Source organism: Drosophila yakuba, chromosome 2R (genome assembly GCF_016746365.2).
Source record: "Drosophila yakuba strain Tai18E2 chromosome 2R, Prin_Dyak_Tai18E2_2.1, whole genome shotgun sequence".
Lineage (NCBI taxonomy): Eukaryota > Metazoa > Arthropoda > Insecta > Diptera > Drosophilidae > Drosophila > Drosophila yakuba.
This window is the reverse complement of record NC_052528.2, coordinates 12761988-12778461: the sequence shown is the minus strand read 5'-3', so window position 1 is coordinate 12778461 and position 16474 is coordinate 12761988. Positions and strand designations below refer to the sequence as shown.

The 16474-nt window shown below is 46.5% G+C and overlaps 3 protein-coding genes across 5 annotated transcripts in view; 1 reads left to right on the top strand and 2 right to left on the bottom strand.

Moving 5' to 3' along the window:
- Positions 1 to 77: 77 nt before the first annotated feature.
- On the top strand, positions 78 to 1798 carry LOC6530372. Its single transcript, XM_002091262.4, has 2 exons — positions 78 to 432; positions 602 to 1798. The coding sequence occupies exons 1-2, from the start codon at positions 370 to 372 to the stop codon at positions 1379 to 1381; spliced, it is 843 nt and encodes a 280-aa protein (XP_002091298.1). The 5' UTR covers positions 78 to 369; the 3' UTR covers positions 1382 to 1798.
- Positions 1799 to 1906: 108 nt separating this feature from the next.
- Positions 1907 to 5393, bottom strand: LOC6530371 (spermatogenesis-associated protein 20). The gene is made up of 5 exons (XM_002091261.4): positions 5101 to 5393; positions 4899 to 5039; positions 3123 to 4589; positions 2854 to 3059; positions 1907 to 2791 (listed from the first exon to the last, which is right to left on the bottom strand). Exons 1-5 carry the CDS (start codon positions 5250 to 5252, stop codon positions 2328 to 2330), a joined length of 2430 nt encoding a protein of 809 aa, XP_002091297.1. The 5' UTR covers positions 5253 to 5393; the 3' UTR covers positions 1907 to 2327.
- Positions 5394 to 5823: 430 nt separating this feature from the next.
- LOC6530368 (protein Shroom) overlaps positions 5824 to 16474 on the bottom strand; it is a 44216-nt gene continuing 33565 nt past the window's right edge. For 2 of the 3 annotated variants that reach the window (XM_015197172.2, XM_039372370.2), the window contains 3 exons: positions 6814 to 8278; positions 6493 to 6750; positions 5824 to 6423 (listed from right to left, as the gene is read on the bottom strand). In XM_015197172.2, the coding sequence (XP_015052658.1) occupies positions 6160 to 6423; positions 6493 to 6750; positions 6814 to 8278 (1987 nt within the window). In that variant the 3' untranslated portion in view covers positions 5824 to 6159. Of the gene's footprint in view, positions 6424 to 6492; positions 6751 to 6813; positions 8279 to 15440; positions 15668 to 16474 lie in introns of those variants that run through there. The other variant, XM_015197171.2, reaches the window with a different exon arrangement.

Here is a 16474-nt window from a genome sequence, read left to right as displayed (position 1 = left end):
AGATTTTAATGTCTACAACATTGACTGTGTATTGAATTTACGCTCGAAGCCACTTACAAACTTCATGCTTGTAAATAAAAACAAATTTCAAATCGATCCAATCAGATTCAAATTTGAACAGGATTTGCTTGCTGACCAAAAACATCCCAATCAGAAGTCAGCTGTTGCGCCAACCAAAGCGCTGGTCACACATCCACCTTGCTGAATACCGATAACGCCTGCAATTATCGACGTGCTATGGGTGCCGATTGTCTAATATAAATAAAGCCAGCTGATATCGAAGTTCAACAGCCCGATAGCTTGCAGCAAATATCGATGACAGTCTTTATTTATATATTTCCTAATCAATATACCTGATATCAACAACTGATGCACAAAACACACCGTCTCACCACCGACAGCCAGTACATGGAGGTCGAAGGCTTGCTGCAGGTAAGTGAATGCAATGCGTCCGCGAATGAATGAATCGTTTTAATACAGAGGCTGCTACAACGCCCTTTCTTTTCGCCCCGTCGCACCACACGACACCACTCCGCACACCGCTCGCCACACTCCACCCACTCGAAAAACCTGGCCAAAAACCACGCACACACATGCACAGGCCATGGACATGCCCACCAGCCACGACCCGGAGGCGGAACTAGAACCGGAGTCCACGTCGCTGTGCCGCCTGAGCCGCTACAACGTGACCAACCTGTACGATGGGCCGGCGGGAGGGGGTTCCACTTTGGCCTCGGGCCGCCAGCGTTGCTACACAATGCCGCATGTGCCACCTCCAGCGCCGCCCTCCACGCCCACTCTGCTGACCAGCGGGGGCGGCGGCAGCAGCAACTCCGTATCCGTCTCCATCTCGCCCACCTGCTCTGCTGGAAGCCATCCCTTGGATAGCCAAAGTTTGAGCCAGAGCCCCTTGAACCACTTCATCTACGTAAAGAATGGCAAGAACCTGCGTCGCGAATCGCGCTGCGTCGACTCGGAGCTGTCCAAGTTATTGAACGTGGTGTCCATCACAAACCGGCTGACGGCTATTAAGAACCGCAGCAATTCCATTTCGAATTCCAGTGGAATACTCAATGCCTCGCGCACCATATCGAAATTAAACGGGGCGACGGCCACCAAGATCTTCAAGATTCATCGGGATCCGAAAGAGTTTCTGCGCGAAACGGACGAGGATTCGGTGTCGGCGCCGGAGTACGACGAGGAGGAGGAGGACACGCGCTTCCGTTTCTTTAGGCGAGCGCGCTTCTCGCGGAGGTACAGTACCGCGCGATCCGGACGGAAATTCGCGAGAAAGTTCGCTCGATTTGAGCACCATGAGCGCATGGAGACCATCGTGGATAGTTTCGATGCAGCCATGAGCTTCAATGATGCAGACACCTGAGAGGCAGAGACCACGGCGAGAACGACGACGACGGCAACAGCTGAGGATGAGGCATGGCAGATGGTCGGCCAACCAATGTGATGAATGTGAATTTCAACTAAATTATTTTAATTGCTACAAACTACTATTATTACGATTATTATTACCGATTACCGAGCTGTTCTCTCCATACGTTTAGTTTCCTTGTACGCCGATTGCCGTGGCCTTCGAGATCCCAGTACCACTCCTGCAATCAATCGGGTGTTTGGTGGCGGATCGCGGACGCAGCGCAGGGCACGCATTTAGTTTAAAGCCTAGTTTTACGCCTACGCCTCTGGGGCGAAGCAGGTGCAGCCGACCACCGAATGGTTGATAGCTCCACGAACAGAACGATTCCAATAAATGCACAAAACGTGTTGTATTCGAGAAGAGAGATTACACGACGATAGTTTCATTTATGGTGTGATGTGAATTGTGTTTCTCCCTTATGATGAGGATTAGAATAGAGTATATAGAACATATATACATAGTATATAGAACATAGTATATGTTTTTCACCTGCGGTCTTTATTAACGTTTTATATGAACATAAACATATAAGGTTATTTCGGTTACTGGTCGCTGTAAGGCTCGTTTTCTCGTTCACACGGAAGGTATTGGTAGATTTTAAGCTGGGGAGACTTGTTAAGCCTTGCATTTTAAAATCCGCATACGTTATACCATTAAAATGAGAAGAGGGGCCTTCGTACAGCAACTTTGACCAACTCTAGACACTTAGGGAGCCATGCAGTCTCTGAGACTGAACAATGGAAGGAGCTGAACGCGCAAGTCTATTGGGGTCTTTAATAACAGGCTCTTAACACTATGTAGGTAGTTCCGAGAACTCCTTTTTGCTTTCGAAGCAAACAAATAACAATTAATTAACATCTAGAAGTTCTAAAAATACATTTCGAGTAAATTTCCGGATCTAATCACGCTTTGAGAAGAAGTATGCCATTAGGTTATCCTCCAGCTGCTGCGGATCGGTAACTGGCATACGACAAGCTCGCTCGTGACATATGTATACTGTAGTTTTGCCGCCTACCATCTTAAACTTTGTCTGCAAGCGCTGATTGGAGGCTTCTCCTGGATTCGAAGGATCCACGTGCACTATGATCATGCTTGGAATATAGAACTTGCGACAAATTTCCACGAATCGCTGGGTGTCTGGCGAATCCGGTCCCACCACTGCCACAAGATCCAGACCGTTCTCGTGCATCAGCAGGGCGGACAGCATCTCTGGGAGAGCGTGGCCGAAGGGCGATACGTCGGCAAAGAAGTTCAGCAGTTTTCCGGCCTTCTGGAGATAGGCATTTTCGTCATAATAGTGTCCCAGTAGGACGAGATTGCGGGCGGATACACTGTTACCACACGGCTCGGCTCCATCGTGGTCTTAACAAAATGTAACACATTAATTAATGGTAAGGAATTTACTTATAATCCATCCCATTCACCTTCCTTGAGCCGCACAATAACATTGGGCGCATCCTGCTGCGAGAAGAAATACGCTCCGTTTCGCTCGTCCCAGAAAAGCTTGTCCTGGGTGTCCTGCAACGCCTTTGCCCAATGCAACACATCTACGTCGAGTGTGGCTTTGTAGTAGTCCAGCAAGCCCTTGATGAGGAACGCATAGTCGTCAAGGAATCCATCGATTTGCGATCTGCAACGGGGAATATATCTGAGTCACGTATCGAGAAAATGTGTCAAGGAATTTAAGACTCACTCATTCTTCTCCAGAGTTTCATCACCAACGGCCACACCATAGCAGGAACGGATGAGCAGCTTCTTTTCCGGATCATACATTTCCTTGCGCAGGAAATCGAGAAGTTCCTTTGCTGTTTGCATATACTGATCCCTGTTCGCGGAGTAGCAATTGCCTAGCTTACAGAGTCCCGACAGCACCAGGCCGTTCCAGGCGCATATAATCTTGGTGTCCAGATGCGGACGCGGTCGCTGTTCCCGGACAACGTGCAATATATCATTGGTTGTCGCCAGCAGCTTCTTAAATTTATCCGCTTCCAAGCTAAAGTTAGCAATGCTGTCTTCCTCTGATCCTCGTACGATTAGAATGTTCTTGCCAGTGAGATGACCATGGGGATCGCTGTAGGCGGGAACATTTCCCGGTGGCTTAAGATCGTAGTGGTAAGCATATATCTCAAAAGCCCGCTCGGGCGTAATGTCGTCAAGTCGCTGCGCCTGATCCTTGAACGCAGCTTGAATTTCATCCCAGGTCCAAGCGTAGAATGCTCCCTCTACCTTTACATTATCTTCGTGGGTGGGCAAAGAATCCGCATCCTCACCAGCATAAAATCCCCCCAAAGGGTGACGAAGATCCTTAAGCAAATACTTGTAGATTTTATCCGCATAGCCCAAAAATGTTTCGTCCCTGGTCACCTTATAGGCATTGGCAAAGGCCGCCATTAGTTGACCCTGATCGTAGAGCATCTTTTCAAAGTGGACGTTGTGCCAATCCTCAGTGGTGGCGTAGCGAGCAAAGCCGCCAAAAATGTGGTCATTTATACCACCCTTTCCAATTTGAGTTAGTGTTTCAATCACCATGTCCAGGACATCCGCGTCCTTAGTGACAAGGTAGGCGTGGAAAAGAAAGTTTATGCGCGGCACCTCTGGAAACTTGGGCTCCGAGCCGAAACCTCCATGGGTCTGGTCGAATCGCTGCTTATGGACGTTGATGGCTTCGCTCAGCTTTTCAATAGCACTTCCTACACCAAATGCCGCTTCTGCCACAGCCGAAGCGTCCTGGTTCTTCTGTAAAGCAGTGAGCAAAGTTGATCCGGCTGTTAGAAGGGACTCCTTGTCGGTTTCCCACTTTTTAGCAATGGATTTGAGAACAGCGTTAAAGGAGGGCATTCCATATCGGGATTTGGGGGGGAAGTAGGTTCCCGCCACCAGTGGAGCCAACGTGGGAGTTAACCACACACTCATCGGCCAACCACCACTGCCCTTGGACATCAGTAGGAACTGCATGTATATCTTGTCGATGTCCGGCCGCTCCTCCCGATCCACCTTGATGTTTACAAACTTTTCGTTCATAATGGCAGCCGTTACGGGGCTCTCGAACGATTCGTGCTCCATTACATGGCACCAGTGACAGGTTGAGTAGCCCACTGACAAGAAGATGATTTTGTTCTCGCTGCGGGCCTTCTCGAAAGCCTCCTCGCCCCACGGGTACCTGCAAAGGGTCAAGTCGCAATTGAATACAGTCAATGTATATTTAGATTAAGACCACATAACAAGTTTATATAATAAACAAAGAAAATGACTTATCAGTAAGTAATGTAATTCAAAATGTAGATCAAAAGGTAACGAAACCAGTTATACTCGTAGTAACAGGGGCTAATATATGTACGCATATATTATTGTTTTCATTACCATTCAAGCACTCAAGTGGTTGATTTTTATCAGCCTTATCTCTTATCACACGCGGTTTAAGACGGAATAGCACCCACGCACTTCGATGCCTCAGTCCTTCGCTACTCACCAGTCCACTGGATTATAGGCATGCTGCAGAAGATACGGCGACTTGGAGGCGACCAAGCGGTTGCCCTGCTTGGCGGGCTCCTCTCCGGCGGACACCTCCTTGGATGCTTCTCCTCCGGTGGCCATTGTCCGAAATTTCTGGCTGCGTCACACGCACAAAACTGATGTCAAAACAGGTGGTTGATAGGGCGGACAAGACTTACTTGCTCACACGGCGACTACGACTACCGTTGTGTAGGAGTCGTAGGTTCCGACGGACCGATTCGGGTTCGGATTGCGATGTATCTGCTTGGAGTTTCAAGGTCGTTTGCAGGGAGCTTCGTATGCGGGGGAGGAGCGGCCTGACCCTGAACATAGCAAACGAATCGGGATTCTTGGGGCTTGCGCTGTGCTTTCACTCGACCTCGTCCAATGCCAACAAAACTGCAACGTGTGCAAACAACGCGAATTGACCAATGTTTTTAATATTGTTTAGCATATCGGCATAGTGCTGGTACCGAATACGATGTTATACGATACCATCGTGTGGTCAATTTCAAGCGAAACCGATTCTTCAGCGCACTTATCGATTATTTTTACTTTAAACTAACTGTTACGAACCTAATCTTATTTAATTCATTTGCTTACTTCAAAAATGTCAGATATCAAACTAATATTTCAAGGATTCATTTCTCAGACTTCGATTTCAGATTTCGAGGTAAGTATAACTGCTTTAATAAGGCTTATATGCATAAAATGAATTCAAATATTAAGCTTCTGGAAAGCAAAACTATGAATGAATGAAGTCGATACGCAGATCAAGTTGATGATGTTAACCTACGAAAGCCACTCGTGGGAGTCCCAATTAAGTTTGCCGAAGAAAAGAGTTTTGTTGCCTACTTTCAGGCGGTTCTAGCAATCAGTTCCATTCAAAAAGTTCAGTTGGATAGTTTTCATACTTTTATTAATGCATACGGTATATCTTTGCTTTGATAATTATGTAGAAAATGCTTACACCTATGCGGCCGATATATAGAATAATTAACCTACTAGCTAGTTGAAAATCACAAATGAACATACAATATTTATACATTATAGTGTGGGTGTGGTAATTAAGCACATCGTTTTAAACTAATACACATTCACATTGCGGACTGGACTGGCCGATCCTGCGGACTCTCTCGATCGGCTCTCAACTTTGAGTTGACAGCAGGGAGAATCGAATCGGCCCAGTTGTCCATACCCATTAGCCATTAGCCATTCACTGTTGGCTGTTGGCCAGGCTAACAATCGCTTTGGACTAGCGCATCGCTGAGGGAGCTAAGCTGCTCCTCGCTGCCCTTGATCCTTACGGCCAGGTCGCGTGCATCGGCGATCAGCTTGGCCTTCATGTTGATGAAGTAGTCGTAGTCGGCGCACATGTCCGCGCTGAGGTTTTTGGCCAGTAATCCGGCGATGCTGACTCCACGTCGTTCTATGTCCGCTTTGAGGCGCTGCGCCTCCTCCAGCTGCTCGTACAGCAGATCCCGCTTCGATTCCAGCGCGCCCTAAAAGTTCAAAATAAGTTTGTTTAGTAAATGGCATCCTATTGGTATCAAATCCTTGAGTAGACCCACCTTTTCCTGCTGGCGCGTTTCCAGGCTGCTTTCTGTTTGGGCCAAACGCTCGGAAAGCGAGAGGAGTAAACTGGTGATGTTGCCCACGGCGTCGACGTGGGTACGGAACTTGGAGGCTTCGCTGGGTCGAACCTTCTCCGCCAGCTTGGCGAAGAGATCCTGGCCCAGTCTGTCATTGGCCGAGCACTCCTCGCTGATCGTCTGCTGCTCACGTTTCAGGGAGACAATTTTTTGGTTCAAATGCTTGATGAGCTCATCCTGAAAGGAAAATGTTCGGAATAAGTATATCTGAATACATTACTATCGCTGTGGAATACACACCATCTTTTGCTTGATTAAATTCGTCGGCTCCTCACTCGGCTCTGCCAGCTGCAGCTCCACGCTGACCACTCGGATCTCGGCGGACGACGTGATGGACTTCATCCGCATCAACGTGGAGGTGCCAACATCCCGCTTGGCCAAGCGCAGTGGCACATCCGGATTGTACAGATTGCTAACGTATTGCGAGGTGGGCTTACAGATCTTTGGTGTGAGGATGTCGGCGATCTTGTCACCTGGCGGCAGAAGCTTGACCAGCTCAAGGCTCATCTGCTCGTAGTCCAGCTCGATGGGCTGACGCTGTCGGGGCTGCAGAGTCGTTCTGGTCTGGTGCTCCTCGCGTGCCGCTTCGAGGTCCGTGTCCCTGTCCTCCAGTTCGTCCGTTTGGCAGGCCATATCCGTTGTGCTGGGCTTGGGATTCACCATCAGGACCAATTCGCTGCGCTGCATCAGCTGCAGTTCTTCGATCTCCGGCTGCTTGTCGGGCACATCATGCTCCTCCTGGTCCTCCTCCTCCGGTTCGAGTGGCGGTGGCGGACTGGGCGGCAGTGGTGGTGTCATTAGTGGTTCGTTAACGAAACTGGCAGTGGGACTGGTTAGCAGTGGAGTGGTGTAGCCACCTAGTAGACTCGAGTCACACAGATGCGCCGACATCAGCACCGACTGCAGCTGGGTGATCTTTTCGATGTTCTCCCTCAGGGATTCCTGACGGTTCATCGCGGGCTTGGGTGGTGTTGTCAACGGATTCGTGTTCAGGGTGGTGCTAATCACCTCGGCGCGGAAGATGTGCGCCTCCGGCTTAGGAATCGGTGTCGCTATAGGAGTGATTGTGCACTCGAGGGAACTGGTGCTCAGACTGCAGTCCGAGTGCGAGGAGGCCGGCGAGAGGCGTGGCGGCGTGGGCGTCGGAGTGGGCGTGGGCGTCGGTGTAGGCGTGGGCGTGGCAGTGGGCAGCACCTCCTCCAGCGTCGTCTCCAGGTCGTGGGCGGCCTGCTTGAGATCCACGTGGGACTGGGACATCGGCGACATGGTGACCGCACTAGAGTGCTTCACATCGTACGACTGAGATCTCGTGTATTGTTGCGGGGTCATGGGCTTGGGGCTCTTGCCGTAACCTTGACCCAGCACAGGAGTTGAATACCGCTGGCCACCCGCGTAGTAGGGGGGCGGGGCCACCGACGGGGAGTTCCCAGTCAGATTGTTGTTGGAGCCATAGCGCAGGGTCACGTTCGCATCGCCATTCGGCGATCCTGGCTGCAACTTGGGCTGCTGATGGAGCTTAACGCCCAGCGGCAGGACATCCGGCAGATTGTTGGGCAGCTTGCCTGTGACCCCATAGCTGGGCTTCGTATGGGCCACCAGGTCCTCGTTGGAGGTCAAAGTGAGCTTGTAGATGCCATGGTCGGGATCAGTGTTGTTCAACTTCTCCAGACTCTGACGCGGCAAGTATGAGGCCTTCGAATTCGATCTGTAAGGATACGAGAGCAAAGAGGTTTGATTAGATGAAGTTAAACCAATGGAAGCTGGCTATTTATTTTCAATGTACTCTTTAAATTAGTCTACAGTTGCGCGATATATACTTAGTTACCTAAAGGCTATTTAGGAGTGCCCTCCTGGCCAAAAATGCCAGCTACCCCTGGGTCATCCATGGGGTCATCGGCAGTAAGCGACCGATTCGCCACGACTTGGGGAAAAAAGTCAAAATCAACGAAAATATTGCTCGAATCGCATGTCTCATTAATGCAAATGGGCGGCCATAATCTGGACAGATGCTAATTGAGTCCTGGACAGGCGCAGGCGCAGGCAGTTGCCATCGAAATCCGATGCAATCTGGACGCCAAAGCACCCACATATTGTAAGTTATTGTAATATGATGGCGAAAGCGACGAGCGATGAAATTATTCTGTGCACGACGCGCAGAGACGACAGTTCATCGTGTGTTAAGCTAAAAAGCTGATTTCCAAGACACAGGGCACAATAAGGCGGAATAAAAACGAAAGTGAAATGTTTACAGTGCAATTATAAAGAGTTTTATGTTTCAGTTTTTGAGTTTCAGAAAAGCAAAAGCAAAAGTCAGAGTCGTTTTAGTGTGCAAGGCGTATGACGAGCCGCCGCGTTGCTGCGTTGCTACGTCCGCTTCCTCTTGACAACTTTCAAAAGTGCTAAACTAATTTGTTATGTTTTTGTATAGCAATCATCTCGGCTCTTAAGTTGTAAAAGCCCCTTTTTGTTTTGTTGAGATTTTTGGACTTTTGGCGCATATCGTTCGGCTTGGCCACCCCCAGGTTGCCAAAATCTTTATTGTTTCTGCATTACACACGTGTGTGTATACATACATATGTATGTATGTATGATATATAACCCATACGTATTTCTATGGTGTTTTGCATCTGAAGAAAGCCGTCGAAGAAATGTTGTCGCATTTGCATAAATTAAGAGCAGAGTGAAACAGAAGAAATGGAAGTCGACGGGCTTACATCACATGCTAGCTAGACAAAACAGCTGTTGGACGAACGAGTATGTATCTTTGCCCAGTTAGCATTTGCATAAGCCACAGCCACAGTCTTTTGTCTAGTTCCATCGCGGATCCCCACCGCTCCCCCATTGCTCCCCTATTGCTTTCTTCGAAAAGATGGAGATGGAGAGCGAGATGGCTGGATGCTGCCATTTCGCCTTTCTTAATCACTTCCGTCGGCCTGTTGAGTAAGCCTCTTCTTTCTCTACTGCCAATTTGGCTAAGACAACGGCAAGCAGCGGTTGCATTAGCATAGATTTGCATATCAGGCCGATGACATCACGTGAGCTAATTGAAAGCAGTTCCAACGCAAGCCCAGAACATATAGAAGACTTGCACTTCCAGATTGGAAACCATCTGGTAATCAAACAGCCAGCATAGATAAGACCAAGATAAGGCCTTGAAACACAAACCCTTGTAATCTCCCAGAATTCCACATCCAAACACCGGACTTAGCAAACATAAGCCTATTATATGTACGTACACACCCGCGTTAGCGCAAATGTAACAACAGCTTTATTATGATTCACATCACAGATCGAAAATAACTTTGGCTTTTTATTTTGCCCGCTAATATTGTATAATTCCCAATAATACGCGGCGGACCGAAAGACAATGACAAAAGAAAGGTTCAAAAGAAATGCTCGGACACTGGGCTAAATACATTTCCATACAATTAACGCATATTTTATTTGTATATTTGTGCATTTGTATATTTGGCTATCTTTCCCTCTATTTGGCATTATTAAGCCGAGCGGGGCGTTCCATTTGGTTATGTGATGCAAATTATGAAAAATTTGATAAATTGCCTGGCCTTGCATAACTGTCGGCAATGTCGACAATGAAACTCTTCGTCTATAGGGCTGGATCAAATCGGATATATGTATATATATATATATACAGTGGATTGGTTAGTCGCCACCCGCCTGGAATGGGATAATTGGTGGGTTCAGTGGCTTTTGGGTGGTGTTGCCGATCCAGGTCTTGGTCAGTGGCCTTTTGCGTTGCGCATTGCGTATGCAACTGCAGCAGCAGCAACTGCGGCAACTGCAGCAATGGATGTTGCTGCTGCAACTGCTGCACTATAATTTTTGATCGCCAATATAACGAGCTGTTTGCCGCTGCTGGCTGGCTGGCTGACTAGTTTTGGTTGATAGTAAAAGTATTTTATTTAAATATGCCGACAACGACGACAACGCTGGCGACGCATGGAAATCACGTTTTTAACATCTCGTCTCCACGTTGAACCGAAAAAAAGCGAACAAATGTTGCTGCTGCGGCTGCTGTTGCTGTTGCTGCTGCTGTTGTTGCTGCAGCGCTTGTTGTTGAAAACATAAACATCTCACAAGCCTGGCCGAAACCGAAACCTGAAAACGGGTTTGTCGGCACCGCATCGCACACATTTTCACTTGCCGCAAAATGACGTCAAGTCAACATACAAAACACAATATAAGAAAACCAAAAAAAGTAAAACAAAACAGATGGCCATCAGCGCAGTTAGCTTTCTTTGAGGAGAGGTCAGCACTGCGGCCAGAACAAATTGTCTGCGTTTTTTTCCCCCGCTTTTCAGGCAAAGACAGCCACGCATCATCGTCCATCAAAGTATGCCATGAATTTCTCTTGGAAAACTCCGGGAAAAACAATGCAGCAACAGCAGCAGCAGAAAAAGCAAAGGAATGAAAAGTTCTCTTTCACTGAAAATCTTAGCTAAGTGGGCATCTTTGTCTGGGAATGGATATGGGTATGGGAATGGGCAAGAAAAAGACTTACTTCTAACCTTCTGGCGGAGCATCCCACAATTGCCGCCTCAGATTTCCCCGCGCAACCTAAATCCGAATCGAAAACTTTTCCTCTCGAGCAATTTGTGCCTGTTCATCTGTTCATCTGCCTCGTGATCGGACTCCAATTGTGTTTCTTGCCTCTCCGCTTGGTTTCTTGTTTTCTTTTCTAATGCCGCAGCTACTGTTGCAGGTTTTTTCTGTTGTTGCCGCTGCTGCTGTTTCTGCTGCTGCTGCTACCATAATTATGATCCATTAATTCTGGCAGCAACGCCAACAATGATGGCTTGTGCAATATTTTTAATGTAAAATCGATTTAATGGCGCTTTTCGCTCGCGGCCCTCAAGCACCAAAAATAGATGGCTTGGGAAATGCAGCAATAGCTATATAGCAGTGGCAACAACAGCAACAGCAAAAGCAACAGATGCCTCCTGCTCTTGGCCCAGCCCCATTGAAAGTGTCGAAAGTGGCCGGCCTGTCCCATTGAATCCGATGAAACGGGGTAATTAACTTGTGAGCTAAACGGCCGCAGCTCATCATAATTACAGCTAAAAAGATGCCTCCAACCAGGGGGCAGAACACGGCAGCAACATCTGCAACATCTGCAACACAGCAGCAACAGCAACAGCAGCAGCAGCAGCAGCAACACGAACACGGCAGCAACAGTAGTTGCAACCAGCAGCAGGGGAAACATGTGTGCGCACTGGACTACGACAGCAACAAGCTTGTAAATAATTCAGGCCCCACCTCCCGCACTTTAAATGGTTACTTTTGATATTCGCCAAGTTGCGTTTGCATAAACAAATTATTCAGCCAAGTGCGGGCCTTTTGTCCGCTGGATGTTGATAGGGGAGTGCTGAGGAAGTGGAGTGCCAGATTGAATGGTGCACAACGAGAAAATGTTGCCATGAAGTCTGTAGTTCAACAAGCTATAAAGCAAATGAAGCATTATAAAGCTAAAGGGTTTAGCTTTGTTCATAATATATACATAGGGATAACCTTTAAAGTACTGTGTAGTATCACCTCATGAACGAAGGTTTTGCTGTTTTTGGCCATTAAATACTGCACATTCGATAGGATTTTCTTGCCGTGTAAATGGGGGCACTGCTAATATCCGCGACACATCTGCCAATGACATTTTCACTCCCAGCCCACTTGGCATATAAATTGTACACACAGCGACCAACTTGTAGTGCCCTCGGGCGCATGCGCAACACGTCCGCCATGGCCGGATCAGCCGAAAGTTGGGGATATGGTGGAGCGGGATGGGGGTTGCTACAAGAGTTTGAGCCATTTGCGTTTTTCAGTGTTTCAGTGTTTCTGTGTTTTGTTTTAGATATTACACAAAAGCCGCTGTTCGCTGCTCGCTGTTTGTCGAATGCCAAAGTGTTGCGGCCATTGAAGGAACTGCCCTGAATACGGATTTCTCATTGTTTTTAGCCAACTAATTTCTGGCGAAAAAGAGCGAAAGATAATGGTCGAAAGAGCGCAGAGGCCAGCGTTTACTTATTAGCCAAGATCCGGCGGTGGAGAAATGAAATGGAAAGAAAAGTACTGCAAAGAAAAGTGAGGAAAAGCGCAGCTAAGAAATGAAAAGAAAAGCATGCGAAGCGGCTCTTAATTTCTTAATAACAGAAAAATTTCTCAACCAACTAATATATAAACACAAACCGAGAGAGAGAGTGTAATGGAATTCTGAAAACATTTAAGCCGGAGAACTTCAACTTCCCTAGGTTACACCATAACCATAAAGTATAGTAGGGCCTTGTCATGAAGCTTCATTAGCCGTTAATTGTGTTGCCTTATGATGCGGGAAACTTGCCAACAAATTGCCGTGATCATATGAAATGATGTCACCTATGCAGAACTGCAATTTCATAGGGAATCTTAACCACTGGTGAGATCACCAGGAACTGCGGATACAGATACAGATACACTGAACGTGCCACAGATACAGATACTCGTACTTTCAAGTACGCTTGTTTCTTGTTTCTCAGTTTCTGTTTTTCGGAACGAAAGTGAGAGATTGATGAATGGTCTTGCGTTTATGTTTCGGACCATTTAATTGCGAGTGTGACCTTTAGCACACATAACATACATATATATATCACTATGCTTATAAGCCACAATGATCGCAGATTGGCGAGAATAAACAATGATCATCGTTGTCGTAAGGCAGAACAAAGGGAATCCAAATCAAGGTTAATCCAATGAAATCGAACCGAAACTCCGCGTAATTAATGCATTGGCTAGCATGGCAAACACTAGCACTATATATTTGCATCAATCAGCAATTATTTATGCAAATTCTCTTTGGATCGGTTTGTGTGAGAAGTTGGGGCGTAGAGTTCAGATATTCTCACGCTGTGCTGCCGAACCGTTTCGGAATCGATTGATCGATTTCTGATGGCAATATAGATATCAGTTTATTGAAACAGCAGTTTGTAAGAATTGCCCCTGCTCTTTGATCGTGTTTAGCATGTCACGCGCTTGTCAACCCAAAAAAAGCGCAAAAAATTAAATAAACAAAGAGGTTCTTCGCCGCTGACGTCACAAGGTTAAGCCTCAGAATTTTCAGAGCTTCAGAACTTGGGTTAATGAATGAGTGCATAAAAACAATGACAATGGTAGAATCTAACCGTATTTCTACAAGGTCACTCCTATTAGGCTGCAAAATGTCCAACAAAAATAAAAAAGAGAAGAGACACCCATATAAACCTTGCCAACTCATCCGAGGTTTTGTTTTGCTGACGCCCGCCCTTTTGGCTCTTAGAGAGATCTTCAGCAGCGGCATTGCCAAAAGTGTTCTTTGTTATTCTTGGCCATTTGCGTCGCAATCGGCTGGCCAAAGCTGAGGATTTGTGGAGCGGAACACCCAATTCACGGGCCCGATTCAATTTCCATTCCAAATCCACTGACAAACCTCAACCCAAACCCAAATCCAAACCCAAACCCAACCCACGCCCACACGATCTCCAGTTGGCAGTTGCCAGTGGCCGGGTTATTTACAAAACCTTGGACGTGGCGATCTCGAGCGTTGCCCCATGTGGACTGTGCGGCTGGCCGCTGGATGAGTGGCACTCCTAGCTTTTGCGTCTGGGGATAAGACAAAGCTGCATGAGTGAAGTACGGAAAATAAAATGAAATAGCTACAGTAATACTACAGACAGAAAGACAGAAAGCCAGCAGTACAGATAGTCAGAAATACATCCGCGTATTGTTTTGCCTAAGCAAAGCGAACCATCGCTGCATTTGGGCGCTTTGATAATTAACGGTTTATTGATAAAAGATCCACAGCCTCATCGCGATGGTCTTCCCCCCCAATGATGATGATCGCAATGACGATGATGATGATGATGATGGTCTTGTGCGGCTTTAATGGGCGTTTTTGACTCGCCATCGTCATAAACATAATTCTCCACTGACTCTTTCTGCCTTTTATTTTGGCGTTTGCCAAAAACAAAGCGTGAAATTGACATTCGCCCCTCTGCGAAATGTTCAACGAACTCGGCATAAAAATAACAATAACAATAATAATAATAATTGAAAATTCGAAAAATCCGCGTGGCCACTTGTTGCAACATTGCAGCAGTGCAACAGTGCGGCTTTTGGGATGCCGCAGGACAGGAAGCATCCCCCGTCGCTTGGATGTCGCTTTTTTGTCTTCCATTTTTATGCTGGGCCGGGCCCCAAAATTGGTTAAGGGGGAAAAACAAAACTGAAAACTCAAAAATGAAGCCCCACACACATTTGGCATTCATTTGGCGTTGATCGCGTGCAGCGACAGCCAGTACACAGAAAGAAATTAATGCCATTTGTGAACAAAAATGTAAACGCTTACATATAACATCATGTGCTGCTCAGGAACTATTAACCCAATTTTTTTGCGAAGACACTGCTTTTGATAAAATAACATATATAATAGCAAGATGTAGTAGATGTTGGTCTAAAGAGTGTAGGTAATTTCTTTCTGTGCACAACTCCAGTCTGTGAATGCCAAGAGCAAATGAAAAACGCAATTATACGGCAAAATAAAAATAAAACCAAGCGAAAATAACGAAAAACGAGATCTAGATTTGACGGCGGCATGGATTGCGTTTTCAAGGTTGTTATGGGTATATTGCATGGCCCAACTTGGCGCTGCAATTAAAAGCCATACCCATATGGCATACACTCGAATACTCATATGGCCGAGGAAACGAATGAATCTTTTCACGCATTCCACCGGCGCCTTTTGCTTTTTCCTTTTTCCAACGCATGACGTCAGAGGAGCTTTTCCCGCTGATGATTTTCTGCATAATAGGTTTTTTGTCTAGACGGTTTTTTGCAATTTTTACCGAAAGTTGAGCCATTGAAACCACTGAGCCATTGTGCGGCCCAAGTCCGAGTCCGAAGCCGAGTTCAGAAACCCAGTCGATGGGCAAGATCAAAACAATTGAGCACGCGGCACTTTGTATCTGTATCTGTATCTTTGTTGCTGTATCTGAAAAGCGAATCGTTTGGGGCACGAACAAATTGCCTCGCAAAATAAATCAAATAAACGGCCGAAAATAAAGACGCGACAACGCGATTCATTGAACAAAACAAAACTGAAGGCAAAACTCTGGCAAAATGCGAAAATTTACATTCGGCATTCGGCGCGACAGAGATAGGGCGCATGAAAATCGGGGTGCGACAGGGAGGGAAGACGACATAAAGTCATATGTGCCATCATCAAATTGAAAATAAACGCAAACCGATAAAAGTGTGTGCGAAAAAGAGCCTATGGGAATACTCAATACCCTTTGTTCCATTCCCATCTATGGGAGTTCTAGAAGTAATGAGATACGGGGAGGTGGAATCTAATCATCATATTCTATCTTATAAGGCGTAACTATAGTTTCTGTTATATGGAAATTGATTGTATGTGTATTAGAAACTTAAAAAGACACGTGAATTTATAGGAAGACATGGACATGAAATAATGAAGAGATAATTATAGGGGCAGAATAAATCTAACTGAGCAATATATGGCCATACAATGGATGATATGAAATACATCAAATACGGAACCGTGCATTTACAGCAGGGTAAGTGTCGCTATCACAGCGATAAGGTAAGTTCACTTCCTTCATAACTAATGAGTCAGTAGGAAAAGTCCTAGAGAGAAGGTAACCCCATGTTCTAGAACGCATTCCATTCAGAACTGGGAAAACGAGAGCGACACTGTTTGGTGGCTATAAATAAATGGCATAATTCAGCTAAACAATTTATTTGGCAACGATGACAGCGTCGCAATGGGATGCTTTCTGTACGGATCACATGAGAAGAGATGAAATTAGATGAAATGAGATGGGATGGGTTGGGATGGGATGAGTTGCTGCTGGGATGT